This window comes from Phascolarctos cinereus, unplaced genomic scaffold, assembly GCF_003287225.1.
Source record: "Phascolarctos cinereus isolate Bilbo 61053 unplaced genomic scaffold, phaCin_HiC Scaffold_4;HRSCAF=312, whole genome shotgun sequence".
In the NCBI taxonomy this organism is placed as follows: Eukaryota; Metazoa; Chordata; class Mammalia; order Diprotodontia; family Phascolarctidae; genus Phascolarctos; species Phascolarctos cinereus.
This window is the reverse complement of record NW_027555847.1, coordinates 491825052-491847798: the sequence shown is the minus strand read 5'-3', so window position 1 is coordinate 491847798 and position 22747 is coordinate 491825052. Positions and strand designations below refer to the sequence as shown.

General features: G+C 36.6%; 1 protein-coding gene and 1 non-coding gene across 4 annotated transcripts in view; both read right to left on the bottom strand.

Annotated features, from left to right (window-relative positions):
• Positions 1-22747, bottom strand: part of TRAPPC8 (trafficking protein particle complex subunit 8) — a 135566-nt gene that overhangs the window by 68020 nt on the left and 44799 nt on the right. For all 3 annotated transcript variants that reach the window (XM_020992550.2, XM_020992551.2, XM_078153445.1), the window contains 4 exons: positions 17170-17320; positions 14294-14394; positions 12871-12976; positions 4381-4512 (listed from right to left, as the gene is read on the bottom strand). In XM_020992550.2, the coding sequence (XP_020848209.1) occupies positions 4381-4512; positions 12871-12976; positions 14294-14394; positions 17170-17320 (490 nt within the window). The remainder of the gene's footprint in view (positions 1-4380; positions 4513-12870; positions 12977-14293; positions 14395-17169; positions 17321-22747) is intronic.
• Positions 22179-22311, bottom strand: LOC144457309 (small nucleolar RNA SNORA70). The gene has a single exon (XR_013486622.1). It is a non-coding gene; the product is annotated as a small nucleolar RNA SNORA70 (small nucleolar RNA).

Below are 22747 nucleotides of genomic sequence, written 5' to 3'. Positions count from 1 at the left end.
AGGAATCCAGAAAACCAGGATGAGAACAAGCAGGGCCAACTACTTTCATCCAAAAGCACAGCAGGGGGTATAGCCTGACCCTGATATAAAGTCCCAATTCAAGAACTAAATCTGCAGAGATGAGTGAAGCATAAGTCTAGTATTAAAAATTATTACAAATCTAGAGGTCCCCCAAAATGGAGAAAAATTCCATAACAACTGCAAATACTCAAAGAATTGGAAGGAAAATAGTTTAGAAGAGAAAGTAGTAAATCTTACCGAAGTAACAGATTCCCAAAAGAGAATCAATGACTTTATAGAGACAATAAGAAGTATCAGAACAAAAATCAAAAGACTGAAAAAATACAAGGAAATGTCAGATACCTAATGTTAAAAACAAATGGACTGGAAAACAGGTCAGGTAGATATATTTAAGTAACACTACACCCCAAGAAAATTTTAAAAATGACCATCACAGTATATTTCAAGAAGTCAAAGAAAAATTGCCTGGATTATTAAAAGCAAAGGGCTATGTGAAGACAGAATCTACCAATCACCTCCTGAAAGGAGCCCCAAAAAGGAAAATCCCAGTAATACCAGCCAAAATCCAGAGCTACCATGTGAAAGAAATATCCTGCAGTCACTCAGAAGGAAGCCATTAAAATACCAGACCTCAGAATCACACAAGACCAAAAGTTATAGGCAAAGTTATAGGCTTATGACCAAGAACAATTTACCCTTCAAAGCTAAGCAAAGTCCTACGAGGTGGGGTGAGGGAAGAAAGGTCACCCTATGAGGATGTGATACTAATATTCTAATAGGGGACGAAGAAACAAGTATCCCTTCAGAATGTTACTGTTTTCAAAGAGTACTAAGAAAAACCAAGGAGCTAAAGGCAGACTGGTTCTGTTGTCACGGTTTGAAAAGAGAAAACAAAAGAATAACAAAAGAAATGTACTAGTATAGAAAAAAACGAAGGGATAGAATTTGCTATTTCTTATAACTGGGGAAAAGTATGAGAAGAATATAAAAATGTAGAGAAAGGGATGAAGGGAAGTGAACATCAGACGAACCTTATTTTTTTTAAATTAAATTTTATTTTATTTTTAAACAAAAATTATCCTCCTCTTTCTTCTCCCTGCCCCCAATGAGAAAGGAAGAAAAAAAAAAGAAAAGGAGAGAAAAGACTAAACCCTTTAAGAAACATGCATAGATAGTTCAAGCAAAACAATTTTCACACAACCTAGGTCTAAAAATTATACTCAATATGAACTCTGTGTCTATCACGTCTTGTTAGGAATCTGGCAGTATGTGTCATCATGAGTCCTCAGGAATTGCAGCTGATTATTGTGTTGATCAGAGTTTCCAAGTTTTCTTTTCTTTTCTTTCTATTTTAAATATTTTAGCATAAAGACGGCTGAGAGATAGTGTGGTGGGTCTGAGTCCAAGCTAGAAATGTTGAGTTCTGGGTTAGAGACAGAGCCTGGAGCACAGGAGAAGTATAGCAACATAAAAATATTCCAGAAATTGTGTCGTGGCTCTGGGTCCGGGTTAGAAATGGTAAATATTTACCCATTGGAATGATGGGATTCCAGGTAGGAGCTTAAGTTTTGGGGTAGAGGGTGGAGAGGAGGAGCACTACAATTTGAAAATGGCCAGGAAGTAGCATGGTGCATCTGGGTCCAAGCTAGATCTTTAAAAGATATCAAAAACTACCAAACCATATTTCTAATTTCTCAACTCTATAAAACATTTATGAGAATTCTATCCTTGACAGAAATATGAAAAGAAAAGAGAAACTTTTGGCAGATGATTTTTCACAGCTGATTACACCTTCAAATTTACAAATCTGAAAAAGTTGAAGAGAATAAAAGAGCTGTTGTTTTTTGATAGTTGGGATGGGGGGAAAAAAAGGCTTCAATTTAGCAGAGTATTAAAGGTTCTCTAACAAATTTCCTTCCATGAATATTTCAAGATCATACAAGATTCCCTGATAGATTAGAATTCAAGAGTTCTAAATTTCCATTTCGAAGGTACTTAAAAGAAGCTAACAAATGCTCCCTAAAAGGTGCTGAACAACCTAGAGGATGCTTCAGGGATGACCTATAGGAGTCTAAATGGAAAAGAGATTGCCTTTAGATGATGACATCCTCCACATACTTCTGCTTACAGATAATATTGTGCTGATTCTATCAGGTGCCAAAAGACTGTAACAGGGTAAGGCCACTTAAAAAAAAAAAAGATAAGCCTAGCAATCCACACCAGAGAACTAAGTGAATAAAGACATATTTACAACATGCAACTGGATGATCAAATATTAGTTAGTCCATCAGTATAAATATCCTGAAAAGGCACCGAAAATGGACAACAGGCTGAGAACTAAACCAAAAAGGAGCAAGTAGATTGGGTTCCATTTGGGAGGCTGTATACAAAGCTTTCATTGATTCCAGTTGTTTCTTGATACAAAAAACTCATCTTTTAACCTCCAAATCCCCTATTAACACTATAAGGTTATGTATGAATCACAGAATACCATGAACCATAAAGACCTAAAATGGTGGGTCATACAAAAGGCAATGGAGATAATATGGTAGATAAGTAGGCAATGAGGACTTATTTGCAAGAAGTGATATAAAAGACATAAACAAAATAAGACTGGAAAAGAGAGGACAGTCATATAGCAAAAGCAAAGGATAACAAATGGATGGCCCAAGTCTTACACTAATACCATGATATAGTAAAAGACTTTCAACACAGGAAAGTCATCTATAAAGGAATTCTCTGAAAATTTGGACTGAAAATTTTGGAAATGAGTTTAATTCTTCAGAGTATATGAGTTTTGTGAGCTCCAAACCATTACCTCATTTGCCACTTGGTAAATAATGCAATTGCACTATGGCTCATATCTCTATTAACTGAGATTAAAAATTCAAACCTAATATTGATATGAGAGGTATATAATCATTTGGGTCCTTATAAAGTTGTAAATGCCAAAAGGAAAAAAACATTTTTCTGCCAGTTCTGTCACCATTCCTTAATACACACAATATCTCTAAAGTGTTAGATCATTTTTTCTATACTTCCCAATAATGAGACCAATCATAAATGATATAACTTCCCTGAGCCTCAGTCTCCACATCTGTAAGAATCTAATCCAATAACCATTTACTAAATGCTTACTATGTACAAGGCACTTTGGATACAAAAAGAAAACAAAACAGTCAATCAAGGAGCTTTTAGTATAATAGGGGCACAAAATGTTAACCGAAAGTAAAATCATGATAATTTGAGGAAGAAAAGGAGCATAAGAAACTAGAAAGAATCTTGAAAGGCTTTCCTTCGGAAGCAAGCTATGAGCAAAACCAAGATCTAAGCCAAAGATTCCAAAAAGTAGAAGGAATGAAACATCAATCAACAAGCACATATTAACCACCTATTATGCATAAGGGACTATGCTAATTGCTAGGAATATGAGACAGAAATGGAATAGTCCTTGGTTTGAGGACCTTGCATTCCAACGTGTATTCATATAGGTACAGACAAAATAATGGCTATATAAGAAAAAGGGAGTTGGAATGTTGTATGTGAATAAAAGTGAGAAAAATCATATGGCAAGGACCAAAGAGTACATGGAAGAAAGTAATATATAGTAAAACTGCAAAAGTAGGCTAGAGCCAGATTGTGAACTTAAAATTCCAAAGAAAACTGCACAGAGGCAATAGGGAGTCTATTGGAGCTCATTGAGAAGGGAGTCATATGAACAACCTTCTGCTTTAGGAATAACATTCTGGTCGCCATGTATTACACAGATTAGCAAGGGGAGAGACCTGAGGCAGAGAGACCAATTAGGAGACAACTGAAAGAGTCCAGAAAAGGATGTGTTTCACACACTGAGAACAGCTTGCACAAAAGCACAGAGATGAGAGATGGAAAACACTAAGATGGTCAGTGTAGTTGGCATAGAAAGTATATGAAGTGGGATAATGTGCAATAATCCTGAAAAGTTAAGCAGAAGCCAAGTTTTGATGGGCTTTAAGGTCCAAATTAGAAAGTTATACTTTACCCTGAAGGCAAAAGGAAGCCACTGAAGGTTTTACAGTAGAGAAATGATACGGTAATCCTTATGCTTTTGGAAGCCTATTCTGTCAAGTTTGTGGGAGATGGTTTAAAGCAGGGAGAAGTAAGGAGTATCTACCTCACAAGTTATGAGTCAAATAATGTAACTTACTCAAAGGACTTTCCAAACCTTAGAGTGCTAAGCAAACATCATCAATCATTTAAGGCAATTTCTTTAAACCTTAAGAAGTTGAATGATTTGTTACAACAGCATATGTGCAGAAATAGACAATGCTTGAAATAACCTAGACTACCTATATTTTTAAATAAAGCAAATCCACTTACCTGTCCTGCTTTACTGAATCGATGGCCAGCCAATATCATGTGAAAGGCAAATTTTCTAACCATGGGGCTCTTCATGTTTATAAAGCAATGTGCTGCCTGTTCTAACAGAAGAGCACTTCGAAGATCAGAATCCTATTTAATGTTTAAAGAAAAATAAAAATATTAGTGTCATCACAATCTAAAACAAAAAAAAAGAACTGGTTATGATCAACTTAAAAAAAACTAAATAGTCCATATCAACAGCCAATCTTAGTTTATACTGAGCAGAGATGAAGGGGGAAATCCAACTGGCTTGTGATTTCAGACGTATATCTGATGAAATAACTGATCTGATTACTTTTTGATCCAATGACAAATTTCTGAAGAAATCTGAACAGATCATATGATCCATTTTTGCATATAGCAAATAACTACTTTGACTAGAAATTTAGTATAGACAGGTAGACAGCAAAACTAAATTTGAAAAGAGGAAGTGAAACTGACGGTTCCACAGTGGTATAATTCCTCCTATGACTAATTAGGTTCATTTCCCTTCTCTTAAAAAAACCTGAAAAATATTACAATGCATTTCTTTCTTGGCTATTTGAAAATTTTACTCAGAGATTTTTCATTATAATTTTTACATATTTCTTTTTTTCTTTTTGGTGAGGCAATTAGAGTTAGGTGACTTGCCCAGAAGCACACAGCTAGTGAGTTTTAGGTGTCCGAGGCTGGATTTGAACTTAGGTCCTCCTGACTTTAGGGCCGGTGCTCTATCCACTGCACCACCAAGCTGCCCCAATTTTTACATTTTTCAAGAAAATCAACCAAAGTACTGATTTAAAGGCCAGATATGACTATTAGATATAAGAAATTTTAGGAGTGAAATCATAAAAGGATTTTATTTTCCTCTGCTACTAGGATAATAAGCAAAGAATAGTACAACTCGAAATTTATTTGCCCCTTCAACTCACTCTAATATGAATGGTATTTCTTTAATAATCACAGAAGTGAATTTAACATCCTTCAAGATTCATTTCATTTGAAACACTCACATATTAGTATTTACTGAGAAAGCACTAAAGGTTGCTGGTTAAGCATCAGCAACTTCTTTCTCAAACTTTCTCTAGGTCTTTAACTATATGTAAGCTGAACTTATATACCCTTCCAACTGTTCTGCTGCCAACATTTTCTCCCAAGATGTTAAAAACAGAAAAAATATCAACTTCAAAGGCACTAAGTTTATGTTTTATGCATCTTACACTAGTAAGTGTTTAACAGATCAGAGATTAACACCAATTATTTTAACCTGGGTAGGTATATATTTACATACGTTAATAACAAGGCTTGACAAATTATGTATTTTATGAACAGAAGCCTCTACATTCCATTCATTTTTTTCTTTCACAAAAGAGAAATGAAATTTGCAAATGAGTACTTTAATGTACTAATATCTTCATCTCCTACAATAAAAATATCTTAAGATGAAGGAGAACACTAAGGTAGCATGCCGAAATACATATTGAAAATCAACTGAACTAGATAGAATATTCGACTCAATTAGGCAGAATTAATTTTTTCACACTCTAATTTATGCACTATATTCTGTGGTTCAAATAACCTTTTCAAAAAAAGTATCTAAAAGAAGACACTAAGACAGGATAGTTACATACTAACTGGACAAATCCAAACTACACTAAAAAAAAATCCAAAAACATTGCATCATACTACTGAATAACATGATTCATAATATTCCTCACAAACATGTTTGGCAAGGCAAAACAGATAGAATGCAGGACTTGAAGTCAAGAAGATTTATACTGAAATACTGCCTCGAACACTTAATAGCTTAGTGACTCTGGACAAGTCACAACTTCCATGTACTTAATCAACTCCCTAGAACTTGATCTACTAAGTCACAGATGAGTTGAGATCATAGTTGCTAAAGTACCACACCAGAGGTTCCCTATTTTGACAAAAATACCACAGATCCTTCACATCTTTGTCGTAAGGATTCACTATATTATATGCTTATTATGAAATATACTTCATGTACATAACTTTTTTCCTTAACTTTGAAGATAACAGGTGGTGTAAAACAACAATCTGGAACATACCCCCTGTTAAAAAATAACCTCAGGTCAAAAACTAAAACCAGAATTTACCTAGCTTCCTTATTTCTACCAAGGGAACTACCATTCTTTCAATCGTCCAGGTTCACAAAAAAGGGATCATCATCCTTGACTTTTCACTCGTGTTCACTCCCCATATCCACTCAGTTTCAAAGTTTTGTTGATTTTATGTCCATAATATATAACATAAACGCCCTTCAGGCCCTCACCACCTCTTGCCAAAGCTATTACAAATAGCCTAAATGGTGTCCCTACATCCAGACCTCTTCAATTGACCCTTCACATAGCTGATAAATTGATATTCCTAAAGTATGAGTCTGACTATGTCACTTCCCTGCTTGATCTGACAACATTATTCCCCTGCTCAAGATTCAGGGGCTACTCTTGCCTGTAGGATGAAACACAAACCACTTTGTCATCCAAAGTTCTTTGCAATATCTCTAGCCCATTTCTACAGTATGATTATACAATATCCTCTTACATAACCTATATGCCAGACAAATTGACCTATCTGCTTCATATAACACTCCCTCTCACCTCTGTGACCTTGCACAGACCTGAAATGTCCTCCTTCCTCTTTTCTGCTTTTTTAGAATCTCTAGCTCACTCAAGTGCCACTTCTTAAAAAGAGCTTTCTTAATTTTTCCAACTGTTAGTGCTCCCCATACCTCCCTCTCAATTAGTCTGTATTTATTTTGCACCAATTTTGTATTCACACATCTGCATACATATTGTTTTCCTCTAGAAAGTAAACTTGTTGAGGGTGGGTACTGACAGTCAGTCAGATAGGATTTATTAAGCCCTTGCTATGTGCCAGGCACTGTGCTAAGTGCTGGGGATTAAAAAAAAAAGGCAAAAGAAAATCCCTGCCCTCCATGAAATAATGAAGAGTGAAATGAGAACCAAGAGAATATTGTATATAGTAACAGCAGTATGGTTTTAAAAACAACTTGGAGCAACCAAGTCATTCAGACTATTATAAATACCCAAATTAACCACAAAGATCCTACGAAGGAAGATGCTGTTTAAATCCGGAAAAAGAATTCCTTCACACACACACACACACACACACACACACACACCACGTATGTGTGTGTATGTGTATATACACAGATTTGTGTCTAATAATAGCCATCTCAAAGTTTGGGATGGGAGGAAGAAGAAAAATGTCACATAATAACTTGTATATCTGAAAGGAATAGAAAGTTGTACATAACAGATCTGCAATTTCAGGTGCAATCCTCTGTTTTTCTATCCCACTTTGTTATGGAAATGCTTGTTTTATTTCTTAAGTTCAGAATAAATATATTTTTAAAATAAAAAAAAAACAATCCCTGCTCTCAAGGAGTAGTCACTGTCTAATAGGGGAGGCAACCCATAAACAACTATGAACAAACAAGATAAATGCAGAACAAATGGTGGTAGTCTCACAGGGAAGATTAAGGAAGACTAAGAAAGGTTTCTTGGAAGAGATGGGACTTCAAAATTTGAAGGAAGCCAGAAAAGCTAGGAACTGAAGATGAGAAGGGAGAGTTCCAAGTGTAGAAACAGCTAGCAAAAATATTCCAAGTTCAGAGGTGAAGTGTCTTGAATGACAAACAGCAAAGGGACCAATGTCACTGGATCTTAGGATATTGGGGGTGTGAGAGGCGGTTAAGGCATAAGAAGACTGGAAAGGTAGAAAGTGGCCAGGTAATGAAGGGCTTTATAAGTTAAAGAGAAGATTCTACATTTGATCCTGGAGGCAATAGGTAGACACAGGAGTTTATAATGGAGTGAGCCAAAGCAGGAAGGATTGTGTAATGTGGTCAGCATGGTCAGACCTGCATTTTAGGAAGATCAACTTGACAGCTGAGGATTGGATGGATTGGAGTGAGGAAAGACTTCAGGCAGAGAGATCAACCAGTGGGCTACCAGAACAGTCCAAGACTGAGGAGATGAGGGCCTCCCTTTACCAGGGTGGTCGTGGCCATCAGACGAGAAAAGGGAGCATACAGGAAAGTAGAAAAAATGGATTCAATAACTATTTGGATTGGGGTAAAGGGGGAGGTGAGACAGAATGAGTGATCAAGGATGACACCTAGGTTGGGAGCACAGGTGACTGGTAGAATGGCAGTATCCTTCACAGTACTAGGAAGTTAAGAAGAGAAGAAAGGGGAAAAGATAATGAATTCAATTTTGGTCATGCTGAATTTAGGTATCTACAGGACATCAAGTTTCAGATATCTAATAGAAAATGCAAGACTGGAGGTTAGGACAGGATAAGTAGATCTGAAAGTCATCTCCATAGAGATAACTGAAATCATCGGAGCTGATAAGATCACCAAGTAAAATTGGGAGAAGAAAAGAAGGCCCAGCAAAGGGCCTGAAGAGAAGCTATAGAAATAAAGATCCAACAAAGAGGATAGAGGATGGTCAAACAGGTAGGAGGAAAACCAGTAAGAGCAGTGTCATTAAAACCTAGAGGGAAGAGAATTTCAAAGTGAAAAGGGTAATCCACAGCAGAGGTACCAAACTCAGATTCACGGGCCACTTTTGGCCAAACCAGATTAAAATGTAATTGGGAAACGTTTAACAAAATAAATAAAAAACATAATACAATATAAACAATGTTATTTGTAATTTTCTGAGTCAATATGACAGCCTCAGGGCTTTCTAACTGAATCTGACATCACTGATCCAGAATGTGAAGGCTGCACTCAGGTCAAGAAAGATAATTATGAACGAAAGGCCATTGGATTTAAAAAATTAAGAAATCATTAATGTCTTTGAAGAGAAATATTCCAGTTGAATGAAGGGGCTAGAAATCAGACTGCAAAGAGCTACGCAGTGGGTAACAGGAAAAGAATTGGATGGCCTTCTCAAGGAGTTTAGTAACAAAAGGGAAGATACAGCTAGGAGGGATGGATGGATCAAGTGAAAGTTTTTTGAGGATGGGGGAGACATGGATATGTTTATAGGCAACAGGGAAGCAAACAGTCTAGACACAGAGAGACGAAGATTAGTAAGAGAGTAGGGATGATGGAGGGAACAAACTTCCAGAGATGAGACGGAATGGGATCACTTGTGTATGAAGAGAAGTTTGCCTTGACAAAAAAGGGACACCTTTTCATGTGAAACAGGGACGAAGGAGAAAATAGTGGCAGAAAATATCTGAGTGATATGAAATGAGGTGAAGGAAAGCAGATGGAGCTCTCAGTGAATGGCTTCAGTTTTTTAGGTGAGACAAGTTTCTCAGAAAGGGATGAGGTAGGATGCGGGAGGTTTGAAAAGGTTTTGAGAAACTGCTATGGTGTATGAAATAGTGAATCAATTAGGGACACATAAAAGGATTGTTTTGACACTGTGAAGGCCCAGTTGAGATTATGTAACATAAACTTATAATGGATCCAGTCAGCACAGTTTCATGATTTCCTCCCAGCTTCATTCAGTAACATATGAGTAGAAATTAAGGCAATAGATGGTGGGAAAAATACAAAGCTGGGATTTGGATGAACAAGATCTTCGATAACATAAACAAGCCAGGGATTCAAAAAAACAGTGTAGAGTTGAACTGGTTCAACCAGTTCAAGGGGTCAAAATGGGGAAAGGAGGACAGTGTAGCAAGTGAAGGAGCGATGGCCTGGGAGAGAATGGCGTGATGGAGGAATTAGACATTGAAGTGAGGACGAAGGCTTTGAAGTTGTAAGACAGAAGAAAAGACATTGGGTTTTTTATTTTCTGTCTCTGCACCCCTATTGGCTACCACAGTTTCTGGAACAAAGTGGGTAGTTTTTAAATGTTTACTGAAAGGAATTAAACTGAAATGAAACTAAAGATCATCAGAGTTCCAGAAGATTCAAAGGTCAGGAAGCCAATAAACGCTAACTCCTTCTTTCTCTGTTAATCCCATTAGCATTATCTTGTACTCTTCCTTTTCAGCTCTTTCACCTAGAAGCAATAATCTCAAAAATCCAGTATGGCTTCTTCAAGAATAGGTCATGCCAGACTTAACTACACTTTTAGCAAAGCATTTGATAAGGTCTTATGCTATTGTTGTAGAAAATATGAAGAGAGATGGTAAAGATGATAGCATGATTATACGGATTCAGAAGTGATTAAATAATTGGACTCAAGCAGTCATTAATATTTCTATCCCGAGTTGGAAGGATGTCACCAATAAATTGCCCCTGGGATTTCAGCTAAGTCTTATGTTGTTTAACACAGTTGTTTTGTCAGTGAATTGGATAAATGAATGGATGGCATATTTACCAAATTTTCAGATGAGACAAAACAGGGAAAAATAACTACTGTACTAGATAGCACATTCAGGATTCAAAAAGATCTTGACAAGCTAGAAAACGGCTGAAGTTGGTTAAAATGAAATTTCAGAGAGACAAACGTAAAGTTTTACACTTAGATTAAAAAAAAAATCCAACTTCCCAGACATTAGATATGAAAGGCACTGCTACATAAGTGATTCATCTAAAAAAAGATCTAGGGAGTTTGGTTGTAAACCAAATATGATGGGGCAGCTAGGTGGCAAAGTGGATAGAGCACTGGCCCTGGAGTCAGGAGCATCTGAGTTCAAATCCGGCCTCAGACACTTGATACTTACTAGCTGTATGACCCTGGGCAAGTCACTCAACCCCATTGCCTAGCCAAAAAAAAACAACAACAACAACAAGAAAAACCAAATGAGTCAATAGTTTATCCTGGCATCCAATAATCTGTGTTATAAGAAACAGAAAGTCTTAAAGTCATAGTTTCTCTGACCATAACACACCTAGAGTACTGTGTACATTACCAGGAATTACACTGATGAAGTCCCAAGATAAAGTCCTATGATACATACCCGTGTGTTTCAGAGGTATTGAAGAGGAGGGGTTATCCAACAATATCAAATGCTACAGAGAGGTCAAAAAGGACAAAGACTGAGAAAAAGTGATTGGAATAAACAATAAAGAGATCTTTGACCTTTCAAAGAGCAGTTTCACTTGAGTGAGGGAAACAGAATTCAGATTACAAGAGTGTGAAGTGAGTGGGAAATGAGAAATTGGCAGCAAAAAATACAGCTTTTGTTTTTTTCTAGGAGTTTGGCTACAAAAAGAGGATATACAGGATGATAGTTTGAGGGAATGATTAGATCAAGTGAAGGTTTTTAAAGGATAGGGAAGATCTAGGAATGTTTATATAGAGTACAGAAGTAAATAACTGATAAAAAGAGTGTGAAAATTAGGGAAACAGAAGGTCTGAGAAACTGAGCCTTTAGAAAGCTTTTATTAATGTAAAATTAGAAAATTTAGGTATGGTTGTTTATTGTATAGACTATCAACACAAAAATATAACAAATTATGAAGTGAAATGTTTAGAATATGTGCTTTTAAAAATCAAAGGATGTATATTTGACTAATTTGTCTAGAAACTAGAATTGGATATATTGAACATATGGGTGCTGAATACTATTCAATAATGATTTAACTCCCTCCCTATTCTACCCCCCAGTGAAAGAAAAAGAAAACTAAAATAATCCTACCAACAAATAAGCACAGTCAAGAAAAACAAATCCATACATTTGCCACGTACAAAAGATAGCCATTGAAACATTTTTTAAGTGCACAGAAAAGAACAGAAGGAAATAAAGACAAGCAAGACAGCCTAGAAAGTAACATGTTGAATGTGTGTGTATGTGTTTTAAGCTGTATGTAGGAAAAAAAATTCAATTTCAAATATAATGCTTTTTCTTTTCTACATTCTATATGGAAATGTTACCTTGGGGGGAATTTAGTGAGGGGGCTCACTAAATTCAGAATTTTTAAAAAATCAACGTCTTCAAAGAGATTTGCTACCAGAAAAGAAAATGAGTCAGTCATGTAGTAAGAGTAAAGGGTAACCAATGAATAGCTTTCATGACTACTGGCTCCCACACAAGGTCAAGAGAATGAGGTAGTACTCTGCATGTGGCATGGATACTCCGTGGAAGATTTCTAAGGGAACATGGACAAGAATCACTAAGATAAAAAAAAAAAAGAATCACTCAAGATCAGAAGGCACGGATAGATCTGATCTACAGCAATGTAGAAAGCACCCACATTTCTAAGATCATAAGTCCAAAGTATCAAAGATAATGAGGTACATTCCTGAAAAGCTGAATATAAATCTAATTGTTGTAAACCAAATCTTCTTCATTTACAAGTGGCTTAAGTAATCTTGTGTTACATTTCCTTAAAGAAAGAGTAATCTCTTTGTGATAAATACCACCTAATTTGCTGTATAGTAAGATTTTATTATGTTTGCATAAAATGGACCACACCAAATTCCATTACAAAGATATTGCTCCTTTTTACAAAAGTAAATTAGTCAGATATAATAAAGCTAGCGTAAGTCAAATGGTCAATACCTCACTGGTCAACCGTATCAGAAGAGCAGCAGCCTCTGAATATTTGCTTTGGCTTTTTAATATTTCAGCACTAAGCAATACACATCTTTCTGCTAACACCATATTCCTAAGAAGGAAATTAAAAATATTAAAAAATCACATTAAAACACAAATATAACCTAATTTTAAATTCTAGCTTTCTAGCATAAAGTATATACAAGTAAAAACATGTCACAAAGAACTGCACAGGGAAAACAAATGTTTTGCTGGAAAAAGATTTTGTGGTGATAATACATTGCTAGAAATCACATTTTCAATCTACATAAAGTGGGTAAGCCCAGATAACTAAGTTAATAGCTAATGAGGAAATGAAAATTGCTGTGGCATCATCTGTGTTCATTCACTTTTCTTCCTCTTCTAAGAAGTGTGAGTTTGATTTTGATTAAGTGTTTGAAAAGAGTTTGAATTTTTTTTTTCCTGGCAAGCATGGTTAGAATTTTGAGGTGAAGTTAGAAAAAAGGACATTAAGAGTTAGGCTCTCTAGTGAACTGAAAGTGAAGTAGCAAGTGAGGACTGCTTATGTTACCAGTGTGTGATCATTGGTTTTGTGGAATTACTATATTCATTAAAATTAGAGAATACTGTCTTTACCAATGAAGACTGGTACCTTCTTGAAACTTGTAGTCTCAAAGAACTGCCTAAGACTACTAAGAGAAGCTAGTATTTTAGAGGTAGGACTTGAATTCAAGTCTTTTGGGCTCCAAGGCTAGCTTTCTACCCACTGTACCACACTGCCCCTCAATACTGAAATATAAAAAATAAAACTTGATGAAATACTCACAAACACAATTACACTAAGTTCTGACTCTCTGTTATAAAATTTTACCTATTTTTAGTAACAAATTACAAGATCGCATTATTTTATGTGAAAACAGCAATAATAATTTTTAAATTTCCATTACACCATAAACTTTATAATAGTACCATGAAAGAATCCCATGATTTCAAATTTATAAAACCTTCACTACTTTTTATTATTAACTAATTCTTAATAAGTATAGTTTATTACCTCTTGGTACCTATTGTATCCTGAAACCAACTTAAAGGAGGAGTTCATATGGAGAATAGTGAAAAAGTTTATTTTCATGAAACTCTAAGAATCACCCCTAATTTTAGCATTCATTTGACTATAATGTTGTAAGTTCTTAAAAATACTGTAATTTTCTTAAGTGAGCAAATTATATCCCAAGAAATCTCATTTAAAATACAAAACTAGTGGGAAACCTGTCTCAACCAGCTTTCATTCCTGTTACCTGATTTAGGTAACTATCTCAAGCATTCTAGGTATGAGAAAACATTTAGATATTTCATTTTAAAATTCAGCAATATTATAAAAAATAATCTTTATCCAAAAATGGATAGAAGAAATTTCAAAGTCACCTACTTGCATATATCCCTATATGTTTGAATTGCTGTATCCATGTAATGAGCAGGGTAAGGCCTAGGTGCTCCAGGCTGAAGAAAAGCTGATACTGCTGCCATTTCCTAAAGGAAAAAAGAATATATATGGTTTTGTGCTATTTCAGAGGAAATACCCATGTTATTTACTAAATCAGAAACTTTAAATACTTGAAGTAGATTGTACACAGATGTATACCTATGTAATTACACAAATTTCTACTTCTTTAAAATTTCTTTGCTTAATGCAAAACTTTAAAAAAAGCACTGATTTTTTTTTTTTTAGGCAACTGGGATTAAGTGACTTGCCCAGGGTCATACAGCTAGTAAGTGTCAAGTGTTTGGTCTGAGGCCAAATTTGAACTCGAGTCCTCATGACTTCAGGGCCGGTGCTCTATCCACTGTGCCACCTAGCTGCCCCACCTTGAATGATTGTTAAAAAACAGTAAATTACGTTTTGTGTATCATACAAAAGGGAGAATTTCATTTTTCAAACAAAGGTTGTTTGTTTGCTTTAAGTATTTCTTGAAAGATTTCCAAAAGAGGCTGAAAATAAAAAGCATCAGGCTTGAGGAGTACTTAAAAAAAGTACTGGATTAGAAATCAGGAGATCAGTTCTGGTCTTAGTTCTGCTGTACATAAATAGGGAACTTCATCTCTTTGACTCCATTTTTTCCTTTGCAAAATAACAATTTTAGAGAAAATAATGAACATGAAAGGTATACTACATTATACCTAATAAACTAAAATTTCCAAAACTAGACAGGATTAATGGTCAATGGCTCACATGACATGGAAAGTACCTACAAAATTTAAACATGCCACCTTAATCCTGCTCAACAATCTTTGGTCTAAGTATCAACTTCATTTAACTTTTTAAATGAAGTAAAAAGTATTAGCTGACCCCCCCCCAAAAAAAATGCAATAGAAAATAAAAAATTAAATTAGCTTTATTTTAAACTAAAAATAAATGGAATTCAAACATCAAGAAGAAGATACTCTAAGAACCTTAGAGTTTATATGAATTAATTGTCTTTCAAGGAAAAATATATGGCCAAGTCTAAAGCAAATCCAGTCGACAGTACTAAGATCTAATCCACTAACAAAATAATTCTACATAATCATGGAATTCAATTTGAAGTATTTAGGGATGTAGACTGCACACTAGGGCAGCTAGGTGTTGCAGTGGATAGAGCCTTGGACTTGAAATCAGAAAGACTCACCTTCATGAGTTCAAATTCAGACTCAGATATTTAGTAGCTGTGTGACCCTGGGAAAGTCACTTAACCCTGTTTGCCTCAGTTCCTCAACTGTAAAATGATTTGGAGAAGGAAATTACTCCAGTATCTCTGCCAAGAAAACCCCTCAAAATGGGTCAGGAAGAGTCAGGCATCACTGAAACAACTGAACAACAACAAGCCTTTACAATGGATCCTTTTGTGTGAATTAAGCTGTCAAAACACCAAGTGGAAACAATATTCTTACAATCAGTGTCAGGCCATCAGAACAGTATTCACATATTCACATAATATTTCCTGAAATGTTACTACTTCTGAAAAGTAATAGTAAAGGAATTTTCCTTTTATCTACCATGATCCAAAAATTGGGAGATAAAAAACATCTTTTAAAAAATACTTGGGAAGTGAGATTGGTGGTATATGCCAGTAACTCCTGCTTCTAGGGATTTCTTGAATTTGGGAGTCTGATCTACAGTGAGCTACCTTAGTGCAAGTGACTGCACTAAGTCCCAGAACAAACATTTTTGAACTAAGTCCAGCATTAATATAGTAAGCCTGTGGAGCAGGGGTCACCATATTGTCTAATGAGAGACCAACCAGTTTAAGTCAGAAACTAGGTAGGTCACAGACCCTACACTGATCAGTACAGAAATTTAGCCCAATGAGTAGACTGCATTTCTAGCCTGAATGAAAGAGGGAAATCTAGTCCCCTCAAAAAGAGGGGGGAAAAAAACCCTTGAGAAATTATCAACATATAGAAAAATTCAGTCAGAGCAGTTCTATTTGCACTCAGCAACTAAACATTAAAATTAATACTGGGGCGGCTAGATGGCACAGTAGATAGAGCACCGTTCCTGGATTCTGGAAGACCCAAGTTCAAATCCAGCCTCGGACACATAACACTTTACTACTAGCCCTGTGACTGGGCAAGTCACTTAACCCCAACTGCTTCACAAAAAAAAAAAAGATCAAAATTAATACAAACAGCAGATATCATGTGATAAATAAAAAACTTTAGGAAATCAAATCTAAAATATCGACCAACTTTAAATTCACAATTCTACCACTTAACAACAAAGGGAATATCCTTGGATAACTTTAAGCCTATAAAGTTCAACTACATTATTTTCTTAAAAAAATGAGACTGTTCCTCTCTATCTCACCCATGCTGAAGTGTAGCAGCCACTTACAGACCCAATCCTATTACTGATCAGCATGGAAACTTTGACCTGTTGTTTCCAGCCTGGGCTGGCTCGACCTCTCCTTGCCTTGGGCAGCCTGGTAAACGCTGCTCCCCTTCCTCCCTCACCCTCGACCCTGGAGGTTCATCATGTTGGTGCCAAATTTAGAAGTAATATTTCATCACCTTTAGTCCTACTGAAGCTCAGAACCCCTGAATTTAAGTGATCTACCAACTGAAGCATCCCCAGTAGCAAGAATTATAGGTGAGGCTCCATCATGCCAGGACAAAGCACAAAATTAAAAGAAGCTATTTAACTAATACCTTTATAGTCCTAAAGAATTTTCTTTTGCTGTCCCTAAAGTATTTTGTTATACTTTGTAGCCTAAAGCCTTTAATTTAATGATCTAGGAATCATAAATTTTATCACTATTATATACCAACCAAGGCACCTGCTGCATACAGCATTGCTTGATCATTCAGAAAATCTTTCTTCGCAGTATGATAACAACTGTATGCCAAATCATAATGTTGCACTAAAAAACACAGGTCAGCCATTTTCCTGATTTGAAGTTCTGGTGCTTCTGGTGGATATCTGTAAATATATATATGAAGAAAAAATATTTACCATTTATGCTCTTCCCTCCAAAATATAAACCATCACAAAATGTTCATAAAGTCACTCATATCATTGAAATGCTTCCTGTCACAAGGCACCCACCACCAAAGGGATAGTCTCATTTCTCCAAGACTGTTAGAAACAGAAGGTTGATTCCATATTTAATTAGTATATAGCCCCACATTAGGAATTCCTCCACAGCATGAGGGTTTTCTCTGTGGCCAAATTATGAGCATCTGGGAATCTTGGCTTAATTCAGGAACACTCAAGTATTATATAATCTTAAACACTGCAGAGAAAAGCCAGAAGGGATTATATTTTTATATTAATAAATTCAACTGATAAAACTGAAAAATTATTACTAACTCTATTTTTCATGTAAACTTCTTAAATATTAGATCAAAAATTTCACAGTAAGCATAAAAATGTCAAACAATTTCTAGGTTTTAAAATATCAGAGATCATTTAAGAACTTTTATGATATTTATAAACCATAGCATCCTAGTGCTTGAAGGTACTTTAGTTTTTCTCAGCTACAAAAAGAGGAGGTTGACTATGAAAAGTCACAGCACTAGGGGCAGCTAGATGGCACAGTGGATAAAGCACCGACCCTGAAGTCAGGAGGACCTGAGTTCAAATGTGGCCTCAGACCAAATACGTGACAATTACTAGCTGTGTGACTCAGGGCAAGTCACTTAACCCCAACTGACTAAAAATAAAGTAAAAAGAAAACAAAAGAAAAAAAAAGGTCACGGCACTGATCCAATATAGGATGCTACCAAGAATAAAATATATCGGATTCTGTGCCTTCTATCTCGTGTTGCACTTGTATCTAACCCAATTTCCAGTTCCCTCTGGGAAGAGGAGTATCACCTTCTACTCAATGATGAACATTATCACACTTAGTCATATTAGAAGGTTCTCCCCTTACCTTCACAACCCAGCAACCTCTCCTCCTTTGAGGTTCATGCACTCATATCTACCACCTAATCAAAATCCTGATAGCTGCTGTCTACAGACCTGTAAGACATTTCCTTTCCTTTCTCAATAAGTTCAGTAGCTGGCTCACAATTTTTCTCTTCTGCTCAATTCCTGGCTTCTCACTTGAGAACTTCAACATACACACTGACTGTTTCTCAAACATTCTGACCACTCAGTTCCTCAACCTACTCACTTCCTATGATTTATTCCTGCAACTGACCTCAGCTACACATGAAGAAGACCATACCCTTCTTGCCAACACTCACAAATGTACCACTTCCACGTTCAAGAATTTTAAAATCCTTTTAGCTAACCATAATCCATTAGCTTTCCACCTCTTCATCTGACTATCGCCCTATCCCTTACCAAAACTCTTCATCCATACCCATCATTTCTAATCCAGCCGCCTTTCAGTCCTCTTCCAGGTCATCTCTCCTGTACTTGCCATACTCTATTCTTTCCCCATCTTGATTTCTTGGTGAACTAGTTCAACTCTTCATTGTCCTCTCAAGTCACTACCCTTTTATCATATTGACAATCACAAAAAAAAAGGGAGGGGGGCAGCTAGGTGACACAGCAGATAGAGCACCGACTAGAGTCAGGAGGACCTGACTTCAAATCCGGCCACAGACACATAACACTTACTAGTTGTGTGACCCCGGGCAAGTCACTTAAACCACTGCCTAACCAAAAAAAAAAAAAAACCAAAAACAAAAACAAAAAAACCCACAGACAATCGCACCCTCCCCAAGCCTCAGCTTTGGATCAATCCCACAATCCTCTGCCTTAGCTCCTATATACATACTGCTAAACTAAGGTAGAGAAAATGACACAATTGTTCTGACTGGGTCTACTACAAATTTATGTTACACAACTTCAACTGTGTCCTCAATGCTGCTAAACAACCCTACAATGTCTCATTTATTAACTCAGTATCCCACTCTACATAGAAGCTCTCTCACACCTTTTCATTTCTCCTCAAACCTCTCATGGCTTCCCCTCTTCTCCACCCATTCAACTGAGCTTTTTGCCTCACATTTTACAAAAAAAAAAAAATTGAGGTCATTTGCTCTGAGTTCTCTCTTATCCCCTCTTCTTCATTTCCTATTATTTGGATACCTTCTACCTCTATCTTCTTTATTCTTGTCTCACATGAAGAAGTGGCCTTACTCTTTTCCAAAGCTGACCCTTCTGCCTGCACAAATGATCCCATTCCATCCCATCTTTTCTAACAGATTGCTCACCATTATCCCCATTCTACCACTCATTTTCAACCTCTCTATTGATTCATTCCCTACTACCTTCTAACATTCCCATGGCTCCTCAATCCTGAAAAATCCTCACTTGATCCTTTCATCCCTGTTAATGGTCATCCTATGTCTCTTCTACCTTTGAAAGGGTAGCCTACCTCTTTCTTCTTGAAAAGGTTGTCTACAATAGGTGCCTCCACTTTCTTTCTTCTCATTCTCTTCTTAACCCTTTATAATCCAGCTTCTGACCTTATCATTCCACTATAATGCATCTCTCAAAAGTTACCAATGATCTCTTAATTGGTAATGGCCTTTTCTAAATCCTCATTTTCAACATCTCTGCAGCTTCCAACACTGTTGATCACCTCTCCTCTCCTTGATACTCTCTTCTATGTTTCTAGGACACTACTCTCTCCTGGTTCTACTCTTACCTATCAGACAGCTCCTTTTCATTTTCCTTTGTCAGACGCTCACATATATCCCACCCTCTTTCCAGAGATGTTCCACAGGGTTCTATCCAAAGCCCTCTTCTCTTTCCCCTCTCTACCATTTCACTTGGTGATCTCATCAGCTCCCATGGATTTAATTACCATCCATCTCTATACTGATAATTCTCAAATCTATCTATTCTGCTATAACTTCTCTACTTACCTTCCAACCGTGCATCTCCATTGCCTTTCACATATTGCAGACTGGAATTTCATTAGACATCTTAAACTCCACATGCTTAAAACTGAACTCATGACCTTTCCCCCTAAATCTTCCCTCCTCCTACATTCCGTATTACTGTAGAAGGCAATATCATTCTCCCAGCCCCTCATGCTCACAACCTAGAATTCATCCTGGACTGTTCATTATCTCTCACTTCCCTTCTCCCCCAACCCCCCCCCCAACACACACACAATATCCAATCTGTTGCCAAGACCTGTGGATTTCACCTTTGTAACATTTCTTGAATACATTCCCTTTCCTCTGACGTTGCCGTCACTATAGGGCAGGCTGCCATCATCTCATGCCTTAACTATTACAATTGCCTGTTAGTAGACTGGCCTGCCTCAAGCCTCTCTTTGTTCTAGCCTATCATTCACTGAGCTACCAAAACAATTCTCCTAAAGTGCAAGTCTGGCTGTGTCACTTCCCTACTCAATAAGCTCCAATGGCTCCCTGAATCACAATCAGGATCAAATACAAAATGCTCTGTTTGGCAAAGCCCTTCAAAACCTGCCCCATCCTACCTTTCAAGTATTCTTGAACCTTACTCCCCATCACATACTCTTCGATCCAGTGACACTGGCCTTCTTGATGTTCCATGTACCAGGTATTTCATCTTTCATTTCAGAGCATTTTCTCTAACAGCCCTCATGCCTGGAATACTCTCCCTTCTCAACTCTGCATACTGGAGTACTTTAAGTTTGAACTAAAATTCCATCTTCTACAGAAAATCTTTCCCAACCCCTCTTAATTCTAGTGCCTTCTCTTTGGTAATTATTTCCTTTTTATCTTGTATACAGCTTGGTTGTACATGTTTGTTTTCTTGCTGTCTTTCCTAGTACATTACTTGAAAATTCTCTATTTCATTAAATATCTACTTTTTCCACTGTAGGAATACATTCAGTTTTGCTGGGCATATTATTTTTGGTTGCAATCCTCAATTCTTTGGCTTCCAGAATATGATATTCCCAAACCTCCATTCTTTTACAGTGGTGGCTATTTATGTGTGTGATTTTTACTGCTAGTCTATGGCACTTGAATTCTTTCTTTCTGTCTGCTTACATTTGTCTTCTTTGACTTGGGAGTTCTGGATTTTGGCTAAAATAATCCTGGGAATTTCCATTTTGGGGTATTTTTCAGGAGGTGACTAGTGGATTCTTTCAATTTCTACTTTGTTTTCTGGTTCTAAAATATCTGGGCAATCTTCTTTTACAAATTCTTGAAATACGATATTTAGGCTCTTTTTTTTTTCTCATGGCTTTCGAGGAGACCAATGATTCTTAAATTATCTCTTCTTGACCTACTTTCCAAATCAATTATTCCATCTACAAGATGTTTCATATTTACTTCTATTTTGTTCAGCCTTTTGACTTTATTTTATTATTTCCTGACGTCTTATGGAGTCATTAGCTTCAGTTAATTTTTTTTTAGCGGTATCTAGTTTATTTATGCCTGCGAAAGTTAGATGTCACAGCACACACCTCTCATGAGTGCAGTGCCTGCCATATGTCCAAGGGGCCCTGGCTGGGGATGTACTTAACCCTACAACCATCAGGAATGAGACACTTCTCAGCTACCATACCCTCAAACTCATCAGCACTGAACTTGGTGAAACCCCATTTCTTGGCGATGTGGATCTTCTGGCAGCCCAGGGAACTTGAACTTGGCTCTATGCAAAGCTTCAATCACATGTTCTTTATTCTGGATCCTGGTTCAAATTGACATGATAATTTGGCCAATGTGTACATGGGCTACAGTGCCTTGGGGCTTCCCAAAGGCTCCCCACATGCCAGTCTGGAGCCTAGGAAAAATAAAGGATTAAGAAGCTCACATTTCAAATTCTGTGAAGTAGGTGCTTGCTTATTCTTAGCAAAGTTGCTTTAGCTAATACAAAATGTCTCCGAGGTCCCTTAGAATGCCCTGTATTAAGGACAATGTACATACACAACCACAGAAATGTAGTCTGCAACCATTGCACACCAGCTCCACACAGAGAATTGGGTTGGTTGGCTTAATTGGTTGCGGAAGCTTCCATTAATTTTTAATGAGTTGTTTTCTTCAGTAAGCTTTTGTTCCTGTTTTTAACCAAGCTGTCAATTCTCTCTTCATAACTTTATGTATACCTCTCATTTCTTTTCCCATTTTTTTCTCTACAACTCTTATTTGGTTTCTAAAATAACTTTTTTGGTTACTTTTTTTTTTCTCTCTCTCTTTAACTCTTGTGGTAATTGTTGTGCTTGTGTTCAATCTGCATTTTTCTTTGAGGCTTTGCTTGTAGATGTTTTCAAGTCACTATTTTCTTCTGTTTGCTTCTTGAGCTTCCCTGTCACCATAGTAGCTCTTTATAATCAGGCGCTTTTTTTGTTTCTCATTCTTTCAGCCTATGTCTTGAGTTTTTACTTTATGTTAGTGTTGGACACTGCTTGCTTCTGGGTCAAATGTCTAGCTTGGGCTTCTGCTG